The sequence below is a fragment of the Podarcis filfolensis genome (genome assembly GCF_964270895.1).
Source record: "Podarcis filfolensis genome assembly, chromosome: 11".
Classification (NCBI taxonomy): domain Eukaryota; kingdom Metazoa; phylum Chordata; class Lepidosauria; order Squamata; family Lacertidae; genus Podarcis; species Podarcis filfolensis.
Window position 1 is genome coordinate 15,523,452 of NC_139613.1, and position 27,902 is coordinate 15,551,353.

The window sequence follows — 27,902 nt, forward strand, 5'->3', positions numbered from 1 at the left end:
AGCAGCATGGCTCCATCAGTGCCGGATTTCTGTATAAGCTAAACCCAAATCCCTTATTTTGGCTGCTGGCCCCTTATTTTCAAATCTGTAAGTTGACAGCTATGAACTCAGTTCTGGCACTATTGCCATTATAAGAAAACAAGGGAGGTGTTCATGGTGAATTCCGGCACCTCTTTTTCTAGAAGAATAGCACTGGTTGAAATATGGTAACAACTAGAACGGGAAAAGGTAGCTGTTTTCTGGAAATAAACAGCCTCACATCCCGGCACATTCTTCTTCCCATTGCACAAGCCGGCAAACAAACCAGGAACTTTATAATTTTCTATTACATCTGAGCTGGGGAACTACAGCTAACAGCTTTCGGACAAGCCAGGGTGTTAAGCTAAGTTTAAACCCTAGTTTTATATACTGGCTTGCTCCAAAGAGATTCCCTATGCAATTGATGTAGCTCTCCTTTTCAGATTTTCAGAGTATGGGGAATCCACAGCATACAAATCAATATGGCTAACCTGACCCAAAACACCCACCCACCCCACTCACACATGAAAACAAAGATCACCACAGCCAATCACAAACAAACAACCACACCCTAGGCCAACCCCAACCTCTCTCACCACCAAAGGAAGACAAGTGAGGGGGGCCACTAGGTGGCGCATCGGAAGATGGCTGACAATAACATCTCTCCGACCCACACGAGGTAATTTGGAGGCTATGATGGGGGTAAATAGCCTCCTTAACCCCCACAAGATTGTGGGGGGGACGGCCCTTGCCTGCTGTGCCCTATACCACCCCTGAATTTGTGGGGGTGGGGGCACTAGGCACAAAGCCCTCCTGTGGGATTCCGGCACTCCTGGACGCCGTCCCTGATTCGCGCCACTAGTTGCAAGCATCTTCAAAAGAAACAATTTGGACGAGATAAATTGCACATGCTTCAAGGAAAAAGGGGAGTAAAGACTGCTGACAGAAGAGATCTCTGATAACAAGACAAGAATAAAATATGAGAAGATATGTCAAGATACGGTATGACAAATGACTGAGGGGGGAGGGGGGAAAAAACCTGCCTTCCTTTTTCTTATGTGATTTAACAAGAATCCCCTCCCCTAATGAGTCAGAAACTAAGGACTTAAGCTGTGGATTTAAGGCTGTGTGGAGATAAACTTTCGAACCAAAGCATTGTTTCAAGATGAAGCTGGAAAGCTAAGAGTTTTGGAATGACGCAGTTAAAAATGCCGTCGCCATTTTGGGAGGCATTGGAGCTCTTGGGTCTGGGAGGAGAAAGAGAGAAATAGAGTTGTTTACATATCGTGGATCAACTTCTCGGTGGGACTTAAGAGCGACAAATGCCAAATTTATGATGGAAAGAGCGATGCTATCTACGAAGGAGATATATGGAAACCATCTGGACTTAGTGGAGGAACGGGAAATCCACACAGGATTATTATTTTGCTTATTGGCTTAAGGAGACTAACAGAAGAGATCGTAAAGGAAAAATAGAAATTATATGAACAAGATATGATGTGGAAACACCAAGATAAGACTGGATAGAATTATGAATTTTGTTTGGACTGATTGGGACTGATTTGGACATTAATGCAGTAATAAGAAGATGATCTGAATCCCCCTTTGGATCTTGAAGTATGGGTTCCCCCAACAAAATTTAAAAATTTGGCTTTGTAATTTGGAATTTATGTGATGTGATTTAATTTGATGTGATTGGCCAGTTAATAAAAATTATTTTAAAAAAAACAACAAAGGAAGACAAGTGAACAGCAGAGAACTGCACAAGCAACGCTGACACCAAACCCTACATACATTAAGCAAAATAGAAACATCGCCACCCCACCCCACCCCCACCCATCTTCCCCCCCTCCACCCCTTTTCTTCCTAATATCTCAACAAATGAAAGGTAAAGGTAAAGGGACCCCTGACCATTAGGTCCAGTCATGACCGACTCTGGGGTTGCGGCGCTCATCTTGCTTTACTTGGCCAAGGGAGCCGGCGTACAGCTTCCGGGTCTTGTGGCCAGCATGACTATGTCGCTTCTGGCAAACCAGAGCAGCGCATGGAAACGCCGTTTACCTTCCCGCCAGAGCGGTACCTATTTATCTACTTGCACTTTGACGTGCTTTCGAACTGCTAGGTTGGCAGGAGCAGGGACTGAACAACAGGAGCTCACCCCGTCGCGGGGATTTGAACCGCCGACCTTCTGATCGGCAAGCCCTAGGCTCTGTGGTTTAACCACAGCGCCACCTGCATCCCATTCAACAAATGAAACTGATTTGTAAAAATGTTACATGGAAAAAATACGAGAGACATTACACATACATCTGTAAATCAAGAAAATCTTTAATAATAAAAAATTTAATTAAACAAACAAAAAAGAGTATGGGGAATCCGAAACTGGTCTGGATGGTTCAACAGCTGCTTCTACTAGATTTTGAACCTCACTGGATGCAGAATCACAGGCCTGGAAGGGGTCCACACCTATCCAGACTGACACCCCCCACAACCCTAGAATAGTATTATGTATTCAGCCTGGCACTGGCTCTCCAGGGTTTCAGACCAGAGATATTCCCAGAGCTACCTGCAGATGTCAGGGGTTGAACTGCAGTTGCTTTACCTCTGAGCTAGAGTCCATCTCTCAGCCTCAGCAAGGACGCTTGTTGCAGAAAAGCAGGCTGTTGACCTCTCAAATGCAGGTAAGCTTGTCATCGCACAGCCACCTTGTAAATAAACACTGGGCACTCGACTCCACCGCTTACTATTGCTGGCCAAACATTCATGACTCATTATTCCATGTAGCATCAGAGACGCGGCGGCCTAGGAGAGCAAAACAAACAGGTGCTGGATATGACATTCCAGCGCAATCTCCGACATGGGCCAGGTGAGTTATATGACCACGTTATTTACGAATCCCTAAACACAAGGGATGTGGGGTGGAGTTCAACTCTGCTTGTGCCTAAAGGAGAAATGACCTAATTTGCAAATTTCTAAACAACACATGAACCATCCTTCGAAATCCTCTGAATTTTGCAGAGCAGTGTGCATGAAAATGCACGACATCACTGAAAACAGCATTCAAAAATGCATTGTATCGGGGGAAATAGATTTGCAAAAATGGGTATGTTAGGCAAAGCTGCCTGTAAAAAATGTGTATGTTGGAAGCAATTCACTAGGTTTTTATGAGGACATTTTTTTTAAAAAAAAAAGCAAACTGATGTGGAAATGTTGAGAACTGAACATAAGACTTGAAAAATGAGAAACTGGCAAAAACTGAAACTTCCAGATCCACCCATCCTAGTGAGAGATTTGGGTTTTAGAACTTCTCCCTCCTTCGACTTTCCCCCTTTAGAATCTGTTGTTTGGAGAAGCCCCAGCTGAACACATTGCCTTACAGGGGTCATTTCAACATGACTCAAACCTATATCATGTTACTTCCCATTAGAGGGCTCTTTTCCCCTGAGCTACCAGCTAGCTTCTGAGGGTAAACCCCTGAAGTGCTTCCTTCTGTTTGCAGAATGTCCTTGTGCAATCTCCCATAAAGGAGAATTGCTCCTTTTGCTGTCATGGAGCTTGAACCTTTCCGCTTGGGGACACCTTCAGCCTACCAGTCTATGCAGCTGGCTGGGTGTTGGGTGACTGGAATGACACATCGTCCTTTGTCTCCAAGTGCCAGAGTTTTCTTCAAAAAGGCAAAAATAGCCAGGAGTGAGAAGGGGCACACCTCAATCCGTTTTTCAAAATTTCAGAATTCTTTGCCACAGCGTTTCGTTCATTCTTTTATTTATTTATTTATTTATTTTATTAACATATAAAACGCATATATATACATTTACACAATACACATACACAACACACTACCTAATTTTCATAACATAAAACATACCCACATTACTCTATATAATACCTACCTATACTATACATATCAACATACCTACACACCTACCCCATACTGACACCCGCCAAGTGACTTGACTTCTAGCCGTTCTTGTTACGCTACTTTATTTTTCCAACTAGCTTAAACGCATTTCATTATTTCTTTAATCTCTTCTTTTTTTATTAACTTTACTCTCCTTTCACTCTAACCATTTTTCTGGATTCACTCAGTATCTGTCAGAAATTCTACTTTTCCCACATAAATTTTGATGTATTCCCACTCCTTATTCACTTTTTGTACCATATCTCCTCTTATCCTCCCTGTGAGTTCAGCATTTCCCTTGTACTGCAGCTACGATCGCTCAGCTTTTCTTCAAGCTAAATTCAGGCATTTGCTCTGGAGGTGTTGAGACTCAGCCTCCTCATTTTAGGCAGCATGTGCTGATCCAGAGACTCTGCGTGAAGAAAAAGTTTTCTTTAAAATTTCTCTTTCCCACCCTCATGCCTCTCAAAGTATGTTTATCCATCTCTGGTAATTTCTTCTGCCCTTCCCCTTTCACGTTCGTCTCTCTACCCCACCCAGCCACCAAATGGCTGAATTCTTTTGTTGCTCCTCTCTGATCTTTTCACTTCTTCCTCCTATATACTTCTTCCTCCAGAATGCGGCAGCTAGACTGGTGACTGGGAGCGGCCGCTGAGACCATATGACACCGGTCCTGAAAGACCTACATTGGCTCCCAGTACGTTTCCGAGCACAATTCAAAGGGTTGGTGCTGACCTTTAAAGCCCTAAACAGCCTCGGCCTAGTATACCTGAAGGAGCGTCTCCACCCCCATCGTTCTGCCCGGACGCTGAGGTCCAGCGCTGAGGGCCTTCTGGCGGTTCCCTCACTGTGAGAAGCAAAGCTACAGGGAACCAGGCAGAGGGCCTTCTCGGTAGTGGCACCCACCCTGTGGAACGCCCTCCCACCAGATGTCAAAGAGATAAACAACTACCTGACATTTAGAAGACATCTGAAGGCAGCCCTGTTTAGGGAAGTTTTTAATGTATGACATTTTAATGTATTTTTAATCTTTGTTGGAAGCTGCCCAGAGTGGCTGGGGAGACCCAGCCAGATGGGCGGGGTACAAATAAATTATTATTATTATTATTATTATTATTATTATTATTATTATTATTATTATTATTTCAGCTTTTCTCTCTTCTCCCCTTCATTTCAATTCCGACTTTGCTTTTATGACAACAACCTTTTGCCTCACGTTATAATTCCTTCCCCCTCCTCCAGCCCTTTCCCTTCAAAGGATCTTCCTATTTCCCCTTTGTGACTGTTTTCATTTAAACCTATTCACAAACCAAAAAGTTACACCTTGGCCACTAATAATGAACCAAAGGTCATAGTCATTACTGCAAATTTATGATGCTTTCTTTGTGGTACACAAACGACATTAGATGACTTAGAGTCACTTCCTTGAGGAAAGATGGTTGGATGTTGTGCAACAAATGAGTAACGCTTTGATTTTCTTCTAGAAACCAAAATATATGATCTGCTGGAAAGGCCCTTAGTTAGAGATTGGCTATCAGACTGGTTGTGACTGACCTCTTCCTTTTTTTCTTTGATGTTTTAAGAAAGTCATGAGTTGTTAGCAGGTGACTTGCTAGGAGTCAATTCCAATTAGAGGAAGTTTTATAGAAACCTCAGGCCCCAGAAGGGAGCAAAGTCTCACAGCTAATTTGTTATCTTGCATCTAAACAGCATCACAAGGAAGGTACGAAAAGAAAAATAGGTACGTGACGCTGAGTCCATTCCAAAGTTTCACTTCTCTATGCAGATTCTGAAAATGATTTAGGGACGTGAAATGGCTGAAGAAGGCATGTGTCTGTCTCTGTGTGATGTTGGGAGAGGCACATATCTGACCAAGATATCCTGCTGCTGCTGCGCCGCTGCGCGCGATTTCTGTTCTCATCCTGAAGCAAAGTTCTTAACCCGAGGTACTATTTCTGGGTTAGCGGAGTCTGTAACCTGAAGTGTCTGTGTTAAGTTGTGGGTGAACATATCAGACGACACAGCGATTCTCCAAACAGCTCTTGTTTATTCACAGGTCAGAACAGAACTGAACTGAAGGGTTCAGCCTTATATAGAGCTCCAGTACAACATAACTGTAACAACTTTCTGTAACTATCCAATCACTGAACGTCACTTTCGATCCCTTATTTGCATATGTGGACCTGAACTATCTACGGTATCCCCCTGCTGGCCCAGGGTGCGAACTTCAGTACATAACACCCTGTAACCTGAAGCATCTGTAATCCGAGGTACCACTGTACATGGGAACTGAAGAAGCAGAACATATCAGTTCTTTGTCCTTCTAGCCCACTCTGGCTGGCAGCAACTCTCTCGCCTCTCAGGCAGAGCTCTTTCCCATCCTCACCTGCTGCCTGATCGTTGGGAGATGCCAGGTCGTAAACTGGAACCTTCTACAAGCCAAGCATCTGCTCCATCGCTGAGCTATGGCACATGCCAGGCCACTTATTTGGAAGGATCTGTCAATTTCATTTCTCTCAGTTTTGCAATCTTAAATTCATTTCTCCACGTTTTGGAGCAATCTGCTTTAGTAATAATAATAATAAACAAATAAATCTCAATTTCTCCTAATAAAGACATTTTTTGTATGCAGTTTTGACTAACATATATACAGATTTCTGCAAGTCATTTCCCCAGCATAATGCATATGTGTGTTAGCATCTTCGTTTTAATGCAGTGTTTCCCTACTATCTGTGCCATTTAAAAATGCATCGGTCGGTTAGTACTAAAATTGCAAAATTCCATGAAGGGAACTTTTCTCAGCCTGAGGTCCACATTTCTTTCAGGGCAAAATTCTTGGCACCATATGCAACAGGTGGGTGGGGCCACAGATGTCTGTCACAACATAACCTCCAAGTGTACCGATTTTCCAGGGACAGTCTCAGAAGTACAGAAGCCATTGTGGCTTCTGATGTGATCCTGGAATGTCCCTATTTCCCCCGCCGGTGCTGTTACTGCTGAGTTCCGCAAGGAGGATGAGCCTGTATTTGTCCTGAGCGGTGGCTGTGAGGATGTATCCCTTGACCTTTCCATGGCCTCTCCATGTTAGGATATAGTTCTATTCCACCTTTAGAACAGATGTGTGGAGTTGTTGTATGTCACATGTCTGTTTACTTCCAGCACAGTCTGCTGGGAACTTCCGTTGTATATTGCTTTTGCTATGCTGCTGTTTGCTTGGACACAAAGGGGAGCAGACATGTTTTTCCTTTGTTCCTGATGCTGAATAAATGCCTGTAAATATGCTTACATATGCCTCTGTCCGCCACTTCCGTTGTGAAAAGTTAATCAGTCTGCTGATTAGAGCATGCTCGGCTTCTGAAGGCCTCTGAGGCTCAAGTCACTGACTGATGCTGTTCCGAGAACCGGAGTTTGCCCGGCTGCCGGCCGGTGGCTGGAGCCAGCTGGGGGCCTGCCAAATGCCCCTGTCTCCCCGGATGCATCCCAACACTCCATAGCTGTTGCTGCCAGTCCCCTCCCTTGGACAGCTTGTAGTTATTGCCCCTTTCCAAAATTTATTTACAGTGGTACCTCGGGTTAAGTACTTAATTCGTTCCGGAGGTCCGTATTTAACCTGAAACTGTTCTTAACCTGAAGCACCACTTTAGCTAATGGGGCCTCCTGCTGCCACTGCACCACCGGAGCACGATTTCTGTTCTCATCCTGAAGCAAAGCCGAGGCACTATTTCTGGGTTAGTGGAGTCTGTAACCTGAAGCGTATGTAAGCCGAGGTACCACTGTATTGGTGTGTGTTTCTCTTTGTGTATATCTAGAATAGAATAGAATAGAATAGAATAGAATAGAATAGAATAGAATAGCGTGTGTGTTGTGTCCCATTGGTTTGGTGGCACTCACCCTTCTTCGGATACGAAATGTTCTGCAGGAGGAAAGACCAAAAATGAGAGTCGAGATGAGACATGGATAAGGGAGGAGTGGGAATACTTTGGAAAGTATCTAAAGAGGTACAACAGTCAAATAGACTTCTAAGTGGGGATGAACTTATGTGAAGTAGTAAACAACCACTAGGAATTTATAGAGAATGTAATTGGGTTGGACAAAAGGATATGCGGCTTAACAAAGTTCAACTAGGATGTCGAGGAGGGATGGATGGGGAAGTCTTAAGATGTGATATGAGATGATTAGAAAAGGACTGTAAGATGTATATAATAAATGTTGGAAAATGCATCAATTAAAAAAAATGGGGGTCAAAGAGGGACAGTTGGAGGGGAGTGAGAAATGTACCTATTTTTATCTGAGGATGTTGGAGAGTATGTTATAAATGTCACTCTAGTTTCTCCACACACAGAGACACACTCACACACCCCTCTTTGTCCACCAGCCAGGCAAAAAACCCAACACGACCAAAGTCCAAGGCGGAAGTGCTCCAGGAGGGTGCTAAACAGTGCTGTGGCTAGTAAGGGGGTGTGGCCTAAGGAGACTCCTGTGGGTCAGAGGGAATGACTTGGGGGCCTGAAGTTCCCCAGCCTTGCTCTAGTCTCTACTAAGGGGTGTATTTGATCAGCTACAGCCTCATATTTGCATCCCACAGCTAACTTTGCAATAATGGCTTGAAACACATTCCTTTATCAGCTCGGAACATGAATCCAGCTTTAAAAAATTTGTTAGGGAAATCAAGTTTCAGAAGCCATAAAGGAGGTTGCACTGCTTTGCTATGCATTGCCCATTGTTGAGCATGGAAATTATTTCCAGAAACAGAAACAACAACAACAACAACGATTAACTATCATGCACAGTATCACGAGGAAACATGAGGTCAAGGGATGGGATGCTGGTACCCACCACAAACAATAGGTGCATATGCAACGTGCAGCCCCACCCCTAACTTAAGCAGCATTAAGTTGTCACTTTTTTCATGGACAGTACTAACTGGCTACAGGTGGGGAATCACATGTTTAGATGCTCACCCCTCTGCACCTAGAAATATGGCATGTCAGGGAGAGGATTTCAGCCTATCCTTCCTGATATGCTGTTTTTCTACATGTGGGGAGTTTAATTTGTGGGGGAGCATTCTAACATGTAGCCTCCCACCTGTAGATCGAAGTGGCCTGGCTCAGGGGAAAATGTGCTTTACTTCCTGATTCTGAGTTCTAGCCTAGAATTCTGCTAATTCATTGTGGTATAAAAGAGGAAGTTTAGTGTATGGAAGAAGTGTGGAAAGAGGCTGAACTGTTTTGTCAGGTGATGGCTGCGGGGCTCCACCGCAAATGCATTTTCACTAACGGATGACTCATAGCCAAGTGCAAACTAACTCCACAGAAAGGCATTGTGAGAAGTCCAGGATCAAACTTAGGTGACATCTGTACATTTAAAGCACTATAACACCACTTTAAACAGCTGTGGTTTTCCCCAAAGAATTCTGGGAAATGTAGTTTGTTAAGGGTACTGAGAGTAGTTAGGAGATTCTTGTTCTCCTCATGGAGCTACAATTCCCATAGGAAGAAGGGTTGATTGTTAAACCACTCTGTGAATTGTAGCTCTGTGAGTAGAATGGGGTCTCCTAGCAACACACAGCAGCCTTAGCAAACTACAGTTCCCAAGATTCTTTGGGGGAAGCCATGACTGTTTAAAGTGGCATGATGCTGTTTTAAATGTGAGGTGCAGGTGTGGACATATGCACAGCACCAATTACACTGTTACCAACTATTAATAATAATATTAATATTCAGAATTCAAATTCAGTTATGTTATAAGCATGTATGCATACAAGCATAAAGTCTTAAAAGAGAACTCCAAAACGGTACCATTAATATTGAAAGATAAGCAAAAGAAGATATGAAAACTAACTCATTTAACAGCCACTGCCTCACTTTGTACAAACTTATTCCCACCTCGGAGTCTCAGACCAGAGGTACGACTCATCTCTGTCAATGCTTTGAAGGAAAATGCAACAACCACAATTCAGTGCTTCTTATTGGGCTGCCTTTACATCATGAAAGGGGGAGGCATTCGTCCAGTCCACAAGTCTGCCTTCACGTTGCCAACACCCACACATTCAGAGGGGTGTGAGAAAAGGAAAGCCCATGCTCAGAGAGCTACGTTGTATGTAGGCTCCCAGTACGTTTCCGAACACAATTCAAAGTGTTGGTGCTGACCTTTAAAGCCCTAAACAGCCTCAGTCCTGTGTACCTGAAGGAGCGTCTCCACCCCCATCGTTCTGCCCGGACACTGAGGTCCAGCGCCGAGGGCCTTCTGGCAGTTCCCTCACTGCGAGAAGCCAAGTTACAGGGAACCAGGCAGAGGGCCTTCTCGGTAGTGGTGCCTGCCCTGTGGAATGCCCTCCCACCAGATGTCAAGACAATAAACAACTATTCTACTTTTAAAAGACAACTGAAGGCATCTAGGGAAGTTTTTAATGTCTGATGCTGTATTGTTTTTAATATTCAGTTGGAAGCCGCCCAGAGTGGCTGGGAAAACCCAGCCAGATGGGTAGGGTATAAATAAATTATTATTATTATTATTATTATTATTATTATTATTATTATTATTATGTGGCCTCAGGTTATGATCTGAAGGCACATGGAGGCACATCACTTCTAAAGACAGACTGTTAGTGGCAGGGTGTCCTGTTTCACCACGTGAAAGGGGACACAGGAAGTGCCCCCTTTCCCTGCCACTGCTGCCACCACAGGCAACGCCCACTCTGCTGCCTCCACCGCTGGTGGAGAAGCGGTGCTACCCTTAGAACAAATTTCAGGAAGGATCTCTCTGGAGGGGGCAGGACACCCATGGGGTGCCGCCTCAGGGCCTTCTGCCACCTGAGGCAGTAGCCTCAACCTGCCCAATGGCTGGGCCGGCCCTGAAGCCCATCAAAGATAGGCTTCAATGGTAGTTACTCCCAGGGAAGTATGCAAAGAATTTGTAACCATTTACCTCAAAGTGCAAGTAGATAAATAGGTACCGCTCCGGCGGGAAGGTAAACGGCATTTCCATGCGCTGCTCTGGTTTGCCAGAAGCAGCTTGGTCATGCTGGCCACAAGACCCGGAAGCTGTATGCCGGCTCCCTCAGCCAATAAAGCGAGATGAGCGCCGCAACCCCAGAGTCGGTCATGACTGGACCTAATGGTCAGGGGTCCCTTTACCTTTACCTCAGAGAAAGCCCCATTGAAATCAACGAGGAGTCGTGCATAGGATTTATTTTAATTTAAAAAAATAGCTCAAATATTTTGCCCCACCACCATCACCTTAAACTAGCAGCATGACTCATCTCTCTTATTCCATCCCTTCCCCCTGATGAAACAATTTGTCAACCACATCTGCAGATGTCCTTTTGAGGAACTGAAAAGGCTGAGCATTTCACCTATTACGATATCATGGAATGTAGCAGAGGAGGTGATCTCATAGATACATATATATTCAGGCTTTGAGCAGATCGCAGTTCAGTTCCCCCACCCTCTGGCATCTCGTGGTGCTTTGTTTCCTCCAGTGAATGCTGATTTCACCCCTCCACTCCCCTCCCCCACTTTTATTTCCACAGGAGCAAATTAAGGTGTTTGTGTTGCACTGCTGGGTTCAGGAAAAGTTCCCAGGCAGCAGTTGCAAAAGGTCAGTTTTACACTAAGTTGCACCTGTGTCTTTCCATCCCTTAAGGATGTTGTTAACAGACATCTAGATCTCGTAAAACAAACACGAGTATGCATGTTACATGAATGAAGATCATTTTCAATCCAACATTTTCAATTCACCAGTTAATACAAACAAGAAGTCTATTTGATACCAGTGCCCAACACCCATATGAACCTCCCCGTAAGTTGGGATCATATATCGAAGCCCTTCTCCAGCATGGCCCTACCATTAGGCAGAAAGTGGTGGCTATTACAGGCAGCTGACTTGGGGCAAGCGAATCAGGTGATGTTGACAGTGATGATGATTCTGCCAAGGAAGGGGAGAGACACGTGTGGGATTTTCTGTCTTGGGTACCGAAATAACGTGGATGGCCTTGGGTAAGAGCTGGGTGGGGTGGAGCTGATGTGTTAGCTTCCCAGCAGGTGAGGTCACTGTTGTTTACCACGGGAGGGAGGGTCGAGATGGGTGGGGAGATCAGCAGGTTGCTAACACACCAGCGGAGCCAACTGAACATTCCCAACAATGTGTTTGCACTGTGCCAACCTTCTCACCACCTGGCAAGCTGCTTCTGGTAGTACAGGCCTTGAAATGGACATCATTTGCTGTGTTGGGCTGGCCTTGTTCTCTAACCCACCCCCCGCCATCTAGCACTCCTAGCCAAGTGTTATGATGGGAGGAGCAGACACACGTCCAGGCAACCCCACCTTCTGCCAATTATTCTGTTCTCAACAGCTTCCAGCCAGATATGTATAACTGAGCATTATGGCCATCTCTTGCTGTTTGTACTCATAGCAGCTGGTACTGTGCCTTTGCACATTTTGGTAGTTCAGTGAACACACATAGGTTTCTCTTTCAGACTTTCCACTCAATGTGCAGATCTCCAGAGGGTTCAATGTGTGGAGCTCCAGTAGAGAAGGTGATGTTGGGAGCAGCACACAGAGCCGTATTTCCCCACCATGCATGGGAAAGCCTAATTGCCAACGAACACGGGACCTTTGGCCCTGAACTACAACTCCCATCAGCCCCAGCAAGCATGGCCAATGCCCAGGGATGTAATTCAGCAACATCTAGAATTACAAATTTCCAAAGGTTTCCCACACTGGCTGCAATGTGTGAAGGTACTTGCAGATATAATAATGTTACGAAAGTCAGGTGCCTGTCAGGAGCTCAGCCTACACTCAAGTAGGATCCTGGCAGAGACACATGCCCAACTGGCATGTTCTCTTCCTCCTGGTCGATCTTTCAGGAGCTTCAAAAGCTTTCTTCTGCCCGAACATCACAGCAACCGATGCCAGCAGACACCGGCACACTTAGGGATCCGCAGAGTCTCTGCAAGTTGCGTAACAGACCTCAGCAACTCAGCATTTTGGCTAATCTACTTTATTTACATATAAACACACAAGGAGCACTGCAACATGGCTCCCTCTCTCTCTAGCATCAGAGAGCAAAGAGAAAAAGAGAAAAAGAACAAAGGACAATAGTCCCACTTCACGGAACACAGTAACACAAACATCCTGTCTCCATCACTTTCCACTCTGTGGAGTCACATCATATACCACCATGTGAAAGACAACAATCCCATGACTGCAATCATGGAGCAGGAATTCTAACAGTGCCCACCCCTCCATCTCTGCTGAGCGGTAGCAAGATTTCAGGGGGTTCCAGGCACTCAAGGTCTACATTCCTTTGGAGAATTGAGACATAGCAGAAACTCTCATAGCTTTAAGAAATAGGGTTTATTCACCTATTTACACCTTCAGTCTGCATGGATGGAGTCCAGATCTCACAGCATGACATCTCTCCCAGCCTGCCTTCAGCCAGCCTGCCCAAAATGGAGCCCAGTCTTTCTTCTCCCCTCCTTCTCCTCAGTACACTTCGTTCTAAATCGGGGTGCCCAAACTTTTTTGAAGAGGGCCAGATAACATGTGTGAGGGCCGACCAAACTTGTTGACCTTTTTTTTAGGATTGAAATTATTGAGCTTTTTTTAAGATTGAACTTTGGGGGGGGGGTTTACCCCAACCGACCAGTAGACCAAATTAGGCCCCCCAAACTGACTTTGGGCATGCCTGTTCTAAATACTCTCTTTTCATATCACAAACATACACCTCATTACCATGGCAACAGAGGCCCATAATTCCTCTCAGGTGGACTATCAACTATTTGGTTCTGTTAATGCCTCTCTCCCAGGCCCTGGCTTGGAAAAAAAAATCTTAGCCTGTAATTTTTCATTGACTTCCGATCTTCCCTTCAGTTCTCCAAATAATCGAATTTATTAATTTCTAGGGTTTGGTGGGGAGGGGGGTTTCCCCACCAAATCAATAACAACAATAATCAGAAGTATGTGAAGAACTTTCCCCATCAAATGCTGTGAAAAGTGATGAAGTGAAGTCACCTAGGCATTGCTTCATTGGGCAAGCTGGTTATGTGCCAAGCAGGGAGAAAGAATCTTCCACAACTGCTGAAATGTAAAAACTGTGTGGATTCATAGTAAGAGAAGACAGGAAATGTGGGTGTGTTGAAACAGTCAGAGATTACTCAGCATTAAAGAAGTATTCAACAACAATGGTACAATCTTTAATTTTGTAAATAAACTTTGTTGGACTTTAACTTCCTGTACCTGACACAACAACATGCAAATGTGTGTTGCCCAGTATCCTTCCATTCCTTTGATGTTGCCCCTTCACTCATTAAGCAGGGTTAATTGTGACAGGCTTTTGCTATCAGTAAACAAGTCTTTGGTAGCTACTCTTATTTTCCTGCTCATCAGGGATCCTGAGATGGTTTTCTTGAAACGAAAAGTGTTATTTGGAGACAGGATGTTGTGGCAATCATACATGACCAACGTTCACTTCAGGGTAAACTCTCAGGGTGGGGACCTGGCCGTACCACTCTAGAGTGTTTGAGAATAGATTTTTATGTCCTTTGAATAGGTATTTTTTTAAAATAAGCATATATTTTGCTTCCTTTCCTCTGTCCTCCCAGGCAGCATTTTGCTGCCGTGTTCTTAGAAAATATCTTGTCCAGAATTATCTGTCTTCCATGTAGACATGGGCCAATCTGCCCATTTTAGTTCCTCATCCCCCCCCCCATTTTAAGTTCAGTTTTTCACATTTCCATATCAGTTGTGTGCATTTTTTTAAAGTCCTCATTAGAATTCATCACCATTTTAGTGTCAATTTCTCCCGATATATCATTATTCTTAATTATTAAACTTTTATACCATCCTTCATCTGAAGACCAGAGGGCAGTAAACACATTCTTATATACACATTTTCCTAAGGTACACATTTTGCAAAAGCATTTCTCTGTAAAATAATAATTTTTTGCAGGTTATTTTCACCAATATGTGCATTTTTATGGGTGCTTTACCCAACTGTGTGCACTTTTGTGTACTTGACTTGACTGCAGAACTCATTGCAAAATTCAGAGAAGTGTACATTTCAAAGGACAGCTCCATTTCCATTCTCGTATTGTTTCAGAAAGTGAAATAGATTCACCTTTAAATGCAAACTGAATCAGATTCCTCCCCAGTACCTATCTTCATGTTTGAAAGACAAAAGACTTCTTTAGGCGTTCGGTGAATTTCAGAAGAGGGGGAGATGACTAACCTGAGTGCATTTATTATATGTGAAGAGAGCATCTGCGTACACACAATATATGCAGAGGAAACCCTTGCAAACAACCCTTTTGTCATTCTGGAAAGGTGAGCTATACAGAAGCACAGGTGACATGGCAGAAGTTTATAAAACTATGCGCTGCATGGAGAAAGTGGATAGAGATAAGTTTTTTCTCCCTCTCTCGTAACAGAAATCACAAACATCAAATGAGGCTGAATATTGGAAGATTCAGGTCAGATAAAAGAAAGTGTTAGAATTCCTGATCTATGGTTGCAGTCATGGGATTGTTGTCTATCATATGATGGTGTATATTTTGACTCAACAGAGTGGGAAGTGACAGAGACAGGATGTTTGTGTTACTGTGTTCCGTGAAGTGGGACTATTGTCCTTTATTCCTTTTCTCTTTGCTGTCTGATGCTAGAGAGAGAGGGAGCCATGTTGCAGTGATCCATGTGTGTTTATATGTAAATAAAGTAGATTAGCCAAAATGCTGAGTTGCTGAGGTCTGTCACGCAAGCTGCAAAAACTCTGCGGATCCCTGAGTGTGCCGATGTCTGTTGGCATCAGTCGCTGTGATGTTTGGGCAGAAGAAAGCTTATGAAGCTCCCAAACGATCGACCAGGAGGGAGGGAACATGCCGGTCGGGCATGTGTCTCTGCCAGGGTCCTACTCAAGTGTAGGCTGAACTCCTGACAGAAAGTCCTTCATGCATTGCATAGTTAAACTATGGAACTCACTGCCACTGGAGGCAGTGATTGCTGCCAACTTAGATGACTTTAAACAAGGATTCAACATGAAGAAAAAAGCTATCAATGACTACTAGCCTGGATGGCTATGTTCTGCCTCCACCGTCAGAGGCAGGAATGCTTCTGAACTAGAAGCTTTTTTATTGGGTACAGTGGGTAGAGAGATACCAAGACAAGATAAAATATTGTTCTTATATGCAACAACTGTGGCAAGAATTTTGTTAGCCCAGAGATGGAAACAACAGGAGTTACCAACAAAAGAAGAGTGGCAGGTGAAGCTGATGGATTTTGCAGAACTGGTGAAACTGACAGGAAGAATTCTGAACCAGCAAGACCAAGCATTCCAAAAGGACTGGAACAAATTCACATTATATTTGAAAGAAAACTGTAGGCAATTAACATCATCAGCAGGTTTATCCGAAGATCTGCAAGATGAAATTGCTACCTATCCAGGTTGAGTAATATAATGTTTTAGGTAATGATAGAACAAGGGTAGGAAACGAAGCGAAATGTAAAGATGTAAAGTTTAATTTTGAAAACCATCAGACGGGAGGGAGGGAAGTCATTAGGCTCAGTTGGGCCAAAGAGATAAAATAAGAGGGTACGATGTTACTTAATGTAATTATATGTAAAACCAATAAAAATTGTTTATAAAACTGAGGGAGTAATGTTTCCAGATACGAGTTGCTGGAAGCCATTGTGCAAGGAGTGCTGTTCTGCTAGGGTTAATCCAGCAGGACTCTTCTCATATGCTCATACAGTGGTACCTCGGGTTACATACGCTTCAGGTTACATACACTTCAGGTTACAGACTCCACTAACCCAGAAATAGCACCTTGGGTTAAGAACTTTGCTTCAGGATGAGAACAGAAATTGTGCTCCGGCAGCGTGGCAGCAGCAGGAGGCCCCATTAGCTAAAGTGGTACCTCAGGTTAACAACAGTTTCAGGTTAAGAACGCACCTCCGGAATGAATTAAGTTCTTAACCCGAGGTACCACTGTACCCTGATTTTTTCATTATTATTATTATTATTTAAAACAGCTTTAAGCTCCAGAGAAAGGAAGCCTTCTTTGAGGCAAAGCTGAGAAAGTGCAAACTAATTCAAAATGCGCTGTCTCCTATTCACATTTCAGCACCTTTGCTCTCATCATAGTTCTATTTTTAGACTAGAATGAGTCATTCTGTGTTTCTGTGTTTTCTTGACTCCCTTCCTCCCTGCCGCCGAAGATACGGAGCTGGCGGTGACCTCACGATGAGGGAATTAACCCTTTATTCCCTTTGCCTGACACAGGCAGGTGTAAATGTTATTGCATTTTTCTCTCATGAGGCAACCCTCGGTGAGAGCGCTCTGTTTCTGCTTGCGACTGTAAACCTGTTTTGTGTGGAGTTGCTTTGCACACCTGACTCCACCTTGGGCCACTGGTTCATCAGTTTCTCCATGTCATTTTCTCTGTTTGCCCCCAACAACAGGCTTCCTTCCATTGGGCAAGTCTCTCATCACACCATGTCTAGACTTCGAAATCAGACTCCCACAACTTGGTGTGGCACTGCACTCCTGATGTCGGAGAGAGCGGCTGATAGGAGTTGTGGTCCAAAACATCTAGCAGACTTTGGCATTCGTACGGAGCCCCCGGTCGTCTCACGGACTATTGGCCCGTACACCACTAATCCGCTGCCACCAACCAGGCCCTCCCCGGTAAAATCACTTCAGCCTCAGTCAGGTTCTCAATTAATAAAGAAGAGTGTACCGTATTTTTTGCTCTATAAGACTCACTTTTCCCCTCCTAAAAAGTAAGGGGAAATGTGTGTGTGTGTTATGGAGCGAATGCAGGCTGCGCAGCTATCCCAGAAGCCAGAGCAGCAAGAGGGATTGCTGCCTTCACTGCGCAGTGATCCCTCTTGCTGTTCTGGCTTCTGAGATTCATAATATTTTTTTTCTTGTTTTCCTCCTCCAAAATTTAGGTGCGTCTTGTGGTTTGGTGCATCTTCTGGTGCGTCTTATGGAGCGAAAAATATGGTATTTTATTTCAGACACAAACAAACTTTTATGGCATTCCAAACGTTGTTGCTCTTTACTTTCTTAGTCTTACTTTCCTCTATCTCTTCTACCTCCCCTCACTCAAGAACCCACTGCCCTAACTCTCTATTACCAACTGCCTACCAACTGCTTCTCCAACTGCCTTTCCCAACCAGCCAACCCACTAAAACCAACCAACTACCCACCAACAGCTCCCAACAACAACTCAAACCTCAGGCTAAGCCCTTTTATACACAGGTAGGCTCCGCCTCCAGCTTTCCTATTGGTCTATATTTTTAACCTTTTCTCTCCCCCCTGTTCAAACATTTTCTAAACGAATGGAAAACGCCACACAGACCTACCAGGCTGAGGAATGGCACCCTAGACAGAAATAGGTCAGTGAATTACGCTTGTACTCTGTTCTTCTTCTTCAGATCTCAGGGCCAAACTATATGCTGCATTAATGGCATTCTTAGTTCTTGAGTGCCAGATTTTTCTTTCCCAAATTGCCATCATGGGGGACGGAGGGAGGTAATCTGGATTGGGAGCCGGGTCTGGTGGGGTAAGGGGAATTTAACCTTTCGACCCCTACTGTAGTTCCAACCCAGATTAGCCTCCCCACCCATGCCTGCTATTTATTTATTTTATATATTTATTGAACAATTTAAAGACTGCACCATCATAAGGCAGTGTCCCTCAGTTGTAGGGTTACCATATTTCAAGAGGTAAAAATCCAGACAAAAATAGGACATGTCCGGGATTTCCAAGATGTATGGCAACCCTACTCAGTTGGGACTGAGAGCAGCAGTCCAGAAGGCTATCATAATCAACAATTTGAAAAGTTGTTGAGTGGTCAGAAGAACCGGGAAAAGTGCACTCCCTTTGTGCAGTTCCTGGTGTAGGCAGGGCCGTATTTAGGTTTGATGAGGCCCTAAGCTACTGAAGGTAATAGGGCCCTTTATATGTCCAGCTGTCCTTTGTCAACAACAAATTGCCGCTGTTTTTTTTTGGGGGGGGGGTTGAATATATGCTACATGGTAATTTATGGACCTAATAGGTATCTAAAGCCATTTGCACATAAGAAATAGGAGCCTACACAACACAAAGCACTGTTGCTGTGTGTAGGTTTTATTTTATTTGGTTTTTATCTTATATTTTGGGAATGTACTTCCAGTTGTTTTTTCTTTAATTTTTTTGGGGCCCCCAAGAGAGTGGGGCCCTAAACTATAGTTTGTTTAGCTCATACGTAAATCCGGCACTGGGTGTAGGTCACCCACAAGTGCAACCAAGGCTGTCTCAGGGCTGATCCAAAATTTCTTTTGTCCTGCTCTTTCCAGACACAAGTACGCACCGTGTCTGAGTGTGTTTCATTTTGCCCTGGAGCGCATGTCAGCTTGGGTTTTCTGCAGAATGCCATTGGCTCCGATAGAACTTTAAAGAGCAGGTTTTCATGAGCAAAGCTCAAGAGCAAAATAATAATAATAAAGTTGGGGGCACTTGAAAACTGAGCTTTATAGCATGGACTGTGCCTGGAAAGAGCAGAGGAAAGGTAAGTGCGGATAAACCCTCAGTTCCAAAACTGGGTCAGAAGGTAGGTAAAGGTAAAGGGACCTCTGACCATTAGGTCCAGTCGTGACCGACTCTGGGGTTGCGGCGCTCATCTCACTTTATTGGCTGAGGGAGCAAGCATACAGCTTCCGGGTCATGTGTCCAGCATTACAAAGCCACTTCTGGCGAACCAGAACAGCGCACGGAAACGCCGTTTACCTTCCTGCCAGAGTGGTATCTATTTATCTACTTGCACTTTGACATGCTTTCAAACTGCTAGGTTGGCAGGAGCAGGGACGGAGCAACGGGAGCTCACCCGGTCGCGGGGATTCGAACCGCCGACCTTCTGATCGGCAAGCCCTAGGCTCTGTGGTTTAACCCACAGCGCCACCCACGTCCCTGGGGTCAGAAGGTAGACTTAGGTAAATCCAGATATGAATCACCCAGAAGAAGCTGCTAACTGAGTCACCAGCACACAATCACCTTGTTCAAAAATTGTGTCCAACAGATCCATAGATAGCTGGATAGTGGTTGTTTTTATTTCTGCTTATTTCAAGTCTCTCTGAACCAATAACAGTATGTGTGTGCACTGCAATGTATAAATAGGGCTCTGTGCATATCTCTGCAATAACAGGAATATTGTTATTTTTGTGAAAGTAATTAAAACACCAAGTGTCAGCAATTAAGGGAAACATTGTTGAATTAACACGCAAACAAAAGATGGACAAGCTGGAGCAGTAATAGAAATAGCTGTTTTTGACAGCTGTTTAAAAGGAGACAAAAGAGTCTTTCCACAGTGCCCCGTTCTAAATAGAGATCCACAGGATTCTGACTCTTTATCCCTTCCTCCCACAATCACAATTATGTTCCTGCAGGAATGCTTTTTGACAAATAACAAATGTTTTCCTAAAGAACGGACCAGGTTTATTTTTTGTTAACAGTGTGAGGGCATGTATGCATAAACTGTTATCAGCCTCCCAGATTCCTGAATTCCTGCTGGAAGACAAAGAGAGCTGAATCCAAGGGATATTAGGTCACTCTGCGTGGGGCTGCCCTTGAAACTGACCCAGAAACTCCAGCGGGTGCAGAATGCTGCGGCGAGACACCTTACGGGGTCCTCGCCACGGGAGCACATTCACCCAGTGCTATACCAGCTGCACTGGCTCCCGGTGGAGTACAGGATCAGGTTTAAGGTGCTGGTTTTAACCTTTAAAGTTCTATACGGCCTAGGACCCTTGTACCTATGGGACCGCCTCTTCCGGTATACCCCACAGAGGACCTTACGGTCTGCTAACAACAACACCTTGAAGATCCCGGTCCCCAGGGAAATTAGACTGGCCTCGACTAGAGCCAGGGCCTTTTTGACCATGGCCCCAGCCTGGTGGAACGCTCTCCCCCAGAGACCAGGGCCCTGTGGGATTTGACATCTTTCCGCAGGGCCTGCAAGACGGAGCTGTTCCGCCAGACCCAGGATGCAGTTTGACTTACTTTCCTTTGTATAAAACAAGCCTGAAGGAGGCCCCCAACCTGCTCACAGGTCCTTGTAGGATCAGTGGAAACAGGTGGTCCTGGCAGCAAGTATTAACCACTCTCAATTCCAACCTGATAATTGCCACCTGCCCAGATTTCAACTTGTCTGAATTAATTTTAAGATGTATTTTAATTAATTGATGTCTGTTTTTATTCATATTGTGTTGCTTTTATGATGTTAGCTGCTCTGAGCCCAGCCTTTGCCGGGGATGGTGGGATACTAATAAATAATAATAATAATAATAATAATAATAATAATAAGGATTGGGAAGATTTGATTATCCTTAGTTTATTGTGTCATGTACTGTTGGGGCAGGTCAGGAGTACCATTGACTAGGGACATAGAAATCTGTCAATTTCTGTCCCACTTTTTCCAGTCTTCACACCAGTTCACTAAATGTCTGATCAGCTTACACATTTTTTAAAGTTCTCGTGAAGAATTATCAGCATCGTAGTGTACATTTCTCCTGATATATCTGTTTTTTTCCTGTAGTTTTCTTGAATATACACATTTTTGCAAGCAGTTTTCCTTGCTATAAAGTGGTTCTGTATGCTTTGTTTGCTAAAAATATACTTTCTTGTACACTTTCATTGTTCTTGTTCAAGAACTGCATTGCAAAATTCAGAGAAGTGCAAATTTCAAAGGGCAGCTGTGTGTCGGTTTGTGTACCGTTTTGGGATGTGGAAATTATGCATTAAAAATGAGGCAAGCTGATTTTATGTTGCCCTGCCTCTCAGATTCCTTTGATTCACAAAGTCAGCAGCTGGGCCACCCTGGCCCAGATCCAGCCCTCTGAAGGAGACTGATCAGCCATCAAGAAGCAAAATGTGTGTGGCAAAATCGACATTTGTGGCAACAGAACTCGTGGCAGGTCACTTCAAGGGATGGGTGAAATAGAGGTTCAACTTCTCAAATAACCAAGAAAACTAGCTGCTGGTTGTGGTTTGCTTTGGTTCGCAATATGACTTGCAAATTTCAGAGGTGTGTGTGTGTCTGTGATGAAAAAAGTTGAACCAGATAAACTAGTTTTCTTGGTTGTGCCTTGGGAGGGGAAAGAATGCATGCACCGTTTTACAAGCAGAACAGTTTTATTACGATCATCTACAGGGATCTTTCTCAATGATTGCTTGCATAGCATTTTACAGTCTTGAAAATGGTCAGACGTCATCCTTTGTCCAGGCACTGGCTGGGTGGGAGATGTGAAATCCCCTGGCACCGAGCCAAAAAGATTATCCTTTTCTCCCCCTTATATGGCTATCCTGCTGCACATAAGCAGAGCGAAGGTTGCCTAATAGGTTTCGCTGGCTGCTAATGGAAAGCTGTGCATATAAATGATTTCATTCCAAGTCTGGTATCAGACTAGAGCGGTGCTGGTTATGTGGGGGCGGGGGGGGGAGCTCTGAATCAAGGCAGCCCCTCCCCCTCCCCTCTCCCCATGAAATGGTGGGTGCTGCGGCACAGAGTGGTTTGGTGGTACCCGATGTGTGTGAGGGTTTGCGCCAGAGGGTGAGGTTCAGAGGGTGAACAGAGCCTGGTGCGCAAGTCCAGGCTTTGCTGTTGACACCGCCAGCCCTGAGCCGCTTTGCAAGGCTGGCAGGGCAGCATTAGAAGGACGTAGCAGCCATGCACCCTTCAATCCCAGCCAGGGCCATCTTAAGCATATCCGGCACCGTGGTGCAAAGATCCCTCAGGCGCCCCCCTGTTTCCTAGAGTTGTCGACCTTTTCCCAAGCCTCTGCGGAGGTCCCTCTCCTCCTGCGGAGGCTTGGGGGGCAAGCTGCATGCCCACCAGCCATATGGTTGACGGGGCACAGCTGGTGGGCATGCAGGGGAAGGGGAGGCCATCGGCATACCTCCTGGGAATAACAGATTTGGATATTCCGCAAAAGAGGAAGGGTATCTTTTTATATGCGACAGCGGCAACAAGAGTTGTGATCGCGGCAAAATGGAAGAGTAACGAAATCCCCTCTGTACAAGATTGGATCCAAAAGCGGACAGAATATGCTGAATTAGACGGTCTATCAGAAAAAATAAAGAATAAATCAAAACAGGAATTTGTTTCAAAATGGGAGGTTTTCAAAGAATATTTGAAAAATAAATATAGTAGTTTAAATTCTGTTGCAGCATTCGAGGAACTTCAGTAATAGTTGCAAGGTAGATATAAGAAATTAGATATATTAAGAAAAAGATTAATTACAATAAAATTGTGTATTGGCAATACGTAATATGAAATCGAAATATGGAATAGATGGGAGGTTGGGTCTTTAGTGTTAAGACCAATATATGTTTTATTGTTTGTTAAGAAAATTATGTGTCTATGGTTATTCCTGTGTGTAATTTGGTACCTGTGTTTTTTCTTTTTTCTTGCTGTATCAATAAAAATTAAAAAATAAAGGAAAAAAGAAAAGAAAGGGGAGGCTGTCGACAAAGCCGCACAGCTCCCCCACTCGCTGCGGTGCCCCTAAGAGGCCAGCGCCCTGGCGCAATGTGCCAATAAGCCCAGTAGGAAAGACGGCTGTGATCCCAGCCTTGGCACATGGCTGTCGTATCCTCCTCACACCACCCTGGCAGCCCTGAGCCACTTGCAATGCTAGGATCTGATCTCTACGATTTGCCCAGTGAATCATTCAGATCAGCTCTCAGCCTCACAAAGCAGCGCAGGGCTGGCACGGCAGCACGAACAGTGCCCCCCCCCAGCAAAATATGCCAGGGGTCATTGCCCCAGCAGGCCCCCTCCATGCTATGCCCCTGCTGCAGGGTGCAGTTGGGGGCGGGAGAGGGAGGGTCAGGGAAACAAACACTTGTAAGCATCTTCGGGAGACAGGCTATGGGGAGTGTTCTACATATGCCACAATTTTGAGAGAGCAGAAGAAATGCATGGGATGCGTGACACTGGATGCAGGTTTAACGTATTCAAGCCTATGTACGTCTACTCAAAAGTAGGGCCCACTGTCAGGGGCATTCCTTGAGGTCTCAGATTTCAGTGGCACCCTGTGCGACATCAAAATCTGGTGCCCCTGCACCTTTTGCCTTCTGTTTGACTTCATAGTGGCGGTACCTATCGCGGTGTCCCAGAAGCCAGGCATCAGGTGCGACCAAACTGGTTGTACTCCCCTAAATTTGCCTTTGCCGCTGGCTTCATGAGACCTACTGCTAGATAACTGTGTCTATGGAGTCTCGGGATTTCAGCAAAAAAACCCTTTTTTAAAGAACCTAAGTTTCTAGCTCTTATGGGTATGAAGTGTGAAAGTGCACGTGCCTTGTGAAATCATAGAAACCAGAGGAGGAGGAGGGGAGCAGGATTTCTAGTGGCCAGATGTGTCCTCTATACTCTGCATGGACACCTGTTTTCTTGAATAGCAAAACCAGCATGCATTATGTAAAATCCAGAGTAAATTATTTGGAAATTAAAAAAACCCTTATGCAATTACCATCATTTATACAGATCAAGGGGTTTTGATTTTCCTTGCTGTGTAATTCAGACTCCCTTTACACAATTTCTGCAGAAATTTCAATTAATTCAGCATAGTCTTTATCTATTTATTTACCGGCACCATGCCTGCCTTCCCACACAAACAGATAAATAAAGACCAGCTCACAAACAGGTGAGCAACCATCGACAAGAATAATATAGCAAAAAGAGGAGGAGGAAGAAGAGAAGAAGCCATTAAAGTTATTTTAAAAGAATATTCAATGTTTATTGAACATGCAAAACAACATCGCTCCTGACTTGACATGTCAGTGAGACATATCCTTAGAGCCTGGGAGAAAAACGAATGCCTGTCCTAGTAACTTCTGATTGGATGATGAAGATAAGTGGATGGAAGACCCGCCCCCTCTCTTTGATTGCTCAGTTGTTGTTCCCTAATTGCCTTCAGGTGCTGAATCAAAACAATCAGTACTTATGACGCAAGCCTCTAAGATAAAGACACAGATTAAGATATTTGACAACCTCGCCACGCTCTGTTACTTAACTATACAACGAGATAAAACCTTTCTACTCTTACTTTTTAGCTTTGTACTTATTCAGTTTTTTTGGAAACAAATAAAAGTGGGGGGAAGCAGTGGTTTTGACCAAATCCTCAAAAAAATCAGTATTTCAGAAAAGCCTGAGGAGCTACATTAACTTCAACAGCTCATTGAAAAGCAGGGAGTGATGGTAGGGTTGCCCATATTTCAAACAGTGAAAATCCAAACTGTTGCTGAGCTTTTTTTTGGCAAGTTTGCAAAGAAAAATGGAGGTTTTTGAGCTATTTTTAAGGGAAATCACCCAAAACAACACTGTTGTCGTTTAGTCGTGTCCGACTGTTCGTGACCCCATGGACCAGAGCACGCCAGGCACTCCTGTCTTCCACTGCCTCTCACAGTTTGGTCAAACTCATGCTGGTAGCTTCGAGAACACTGTCCAACCATCTCATCCTCTGTCGTCCCCTTCTCCTTGTGCCCTCCATCTTTCCCAACAACAGGGTCTTTTCCAGGGGGTCATCTCTTCTCATGAGGTGGCGAAAGTATTGGAGCCTCAGCTTCACGATCTGTCCTTCCAGGGAGCACTCAGGGCTGATTTCCTTAAGAGTGGATAGGTTTGATCTTCTTGCAGTCCATGGGACTCTCAAGCGTCTCCTCCAGCACTATAATTCTAAAGCATCAATTCTTCGGCGATCAGCCTTCTTTATGGTCCAGCTTTCACTTCCATACATCACTACTGGGAAAACCATAGCTTTGATTATACGGACCTTTGTTAGCAAGGTGATGTCTCTGCTTTTTAGGATGCTTTCTAGGTTTGTCCATGGACAAAGACAACAGGCAAACAACACTGCCGACATGCAATACAGCATGGTTGCCATGCAGTATTCCAGATACGTCCAGGAAATTCTGGACGTGGGGTCATGCATACCTCACAGCTTTGATAGGAAGCAGTGGGTTTTCATGCACAGGAAATTATAGAATTTGAGAAGGCCACTTCTGCCTTAAGGAGGAGGTGGGGTTGTGGGCTTTACGGCCCCTCCACGTGTGCAGGGGGTGGGAGGCCAGCCCTGCATGACTGGGAGATTCCCAGCTGCATCACCCCCTGGCCAGCCAATCGGGTTGGTCCAGGGGTGTGGCCTGCCCCATAAAGGCAGGACGCAGCTGGGGATCTACCTCTTTTGCCGCCTTCCAGCTGCTCCAGTTTTATACACTTTTAGAACCACTGAAATGAACATAGGAACCTAAATAGAGCCCTGGATGGATCAGGCCAATGTCTAGGTCAGAATCCTGTTCTCACAGTGGCCAACCAGATATCTGTGGGAAGCCCCCAAGCAAGACCTCTGTGCAACAGGCTTCTCTCTGCTCGTGATTCCCACCAACTGATATGCTGAGGCATACCAAGGCATTTGATAGCGGAGGTATAATATAGCCATCATTGCTAGTAACCAATGATAACCTTATCATATCTAGAATGGCCTGAATCTCTTTTAAAGCCATTACAAAAGTGGAGGCAGGCAGTGGCTCCGCATGCACCACTTGAAAATTGCTGAGGTCTTGGCAGACCACTTAATTATATCTATACAGTGGTACCTCAGGTTAAGTACTTAATTGGTTCCAGAAGTCCATTCTTAACATGAAGCGTTCTTAACCTGAAGCGGACTTTCCCATTGAAAGTAATGGAAAGTGGATTGATCCGTTCCAGATGATGAAAAGCACCACCTAAAACAGCAATTTAACACGAATTTTACTGTCTAACGAGACCAGTGATCCATAAAATGAAGGCAATAATCTTTTTTTTAATATATATTTTTATTAGTTTTCCAATATAAAACTATACAAAACAAAACATCCAATTTATCACCAACATCTTTTTTTTTACTTCCATCAACATGTCTGATAATTCTCCGTCTTAATCACTTCTTGCGCATTTCTTAATTTAATATTGCACTACAATGATATCTTAATTTACCTTATTTTTTAAAACAATATTTCTACCATACATTCTCACAGAGCTTCCTGAAAGCTTACAAACGTTATCTGGTCATCACATATAGTTTTCATATAATCTGTTAATTTAATTCAGTCTTCAGTGAATCTCTGGTCTCGTCGATTCCGGATCCTTCCTGTTAATTTATCAAGTTCTGCGCATTCCATTAATTTCATTCTCCATTCTTCAATCGTAGGTAATTCTTCTTGTTTCCATTTTTGGGCCATTAGTATTCTTGCTGCTGTTACTGCATATAAAAATAACTTCCATTCTTTCTTATTAATTTCATTTCCAAATGAAGACAATAATCAATGTACTGTACTATAAAAAAGACAGTATTTTAGATGAAAAAAGTAAAAATAAAAAATAAAAAATAAACATTTTTTTTCTTATGTGCACTTATGATAGTCAGTTTAGATATCCAAATTGACTATCTAAACTGACTATCATAAGTGCACATAAGGAAAAAAATAATGTTTTTTTCCATTTTTTTTAGATGAAAAAATTAACATTATTTTTTTTTCTTATGTGCACTTATGATAGTCAGTTTAGATAGTCAGTTTGGATAGTCAGTTTCTGCAGTCTGAAACTGCACACAGTCACAAAAAGAAGCCACAAAAATGAAGTCACAAGCTACAGTCACAAAAGCAAAGTCACAAGTCAGTCCCATAAAATGAAGAACACGTCACAGTCAAAAAACCGAAAAAGCCACACAAGCCAAAACGCAAAAAAAGCAAAAAAAAACCCCTCCAAATCTAACTTCTGTGTTGCATGGGTGCTCGGGACTCAAGAGCTGGCCGACTCAACAGGAAGCCTCTGATTAGCAGCCAGGGACTCAATTAACAAATGAAACACACCAAAACAGGAACCAGACGCTGAAAACTGACCCCTAAAACAGTAATTTTACATGAATTTTACTATCCAACAAGGCCATTGATCCATAAAATGAAA

General features: G+C 44.0%; 1 protein-coding gene across 3 annotated transcripts in view; it reads left to right on the forward strand.

Annotated features, from left to right (window-relative positions):
- The first annotated feature begins 2,394 nt into the window (after window positions 1-2,394).
- Window positions 2,395-27,902, forward strand: part of PMAIP1 (phorbol-12-myristate-13-acetate-induced protein 1) — a 34,821-nt gene continuing 9,313 nt past the window's right edge. Inside the window, exons 1-2 of one of the 3 annotated variants that reach the window (XM_083575959.1) lie at window positions 17,897-18,178; window positions 19,258-19,469. In XM_083575959.1, the coding sequence (XP_083432085.1) occupies window positions 19,439-19,469 (31 nt within the window). In that variant the 5' untranslated portion in view covers window positions 17,897-18,178; window positions 19,258-19,438. Of the gene's footprint in view, window positions 2,885-17,896; window positions 18,179-18,297; window positions 18,316-19,257; window positions 19,470-27,902 lie in introns of those variants that run through there. The other 2 variants (XM_083575960.1, XM_083575958.1) reach the window with 2 other exon arrangements.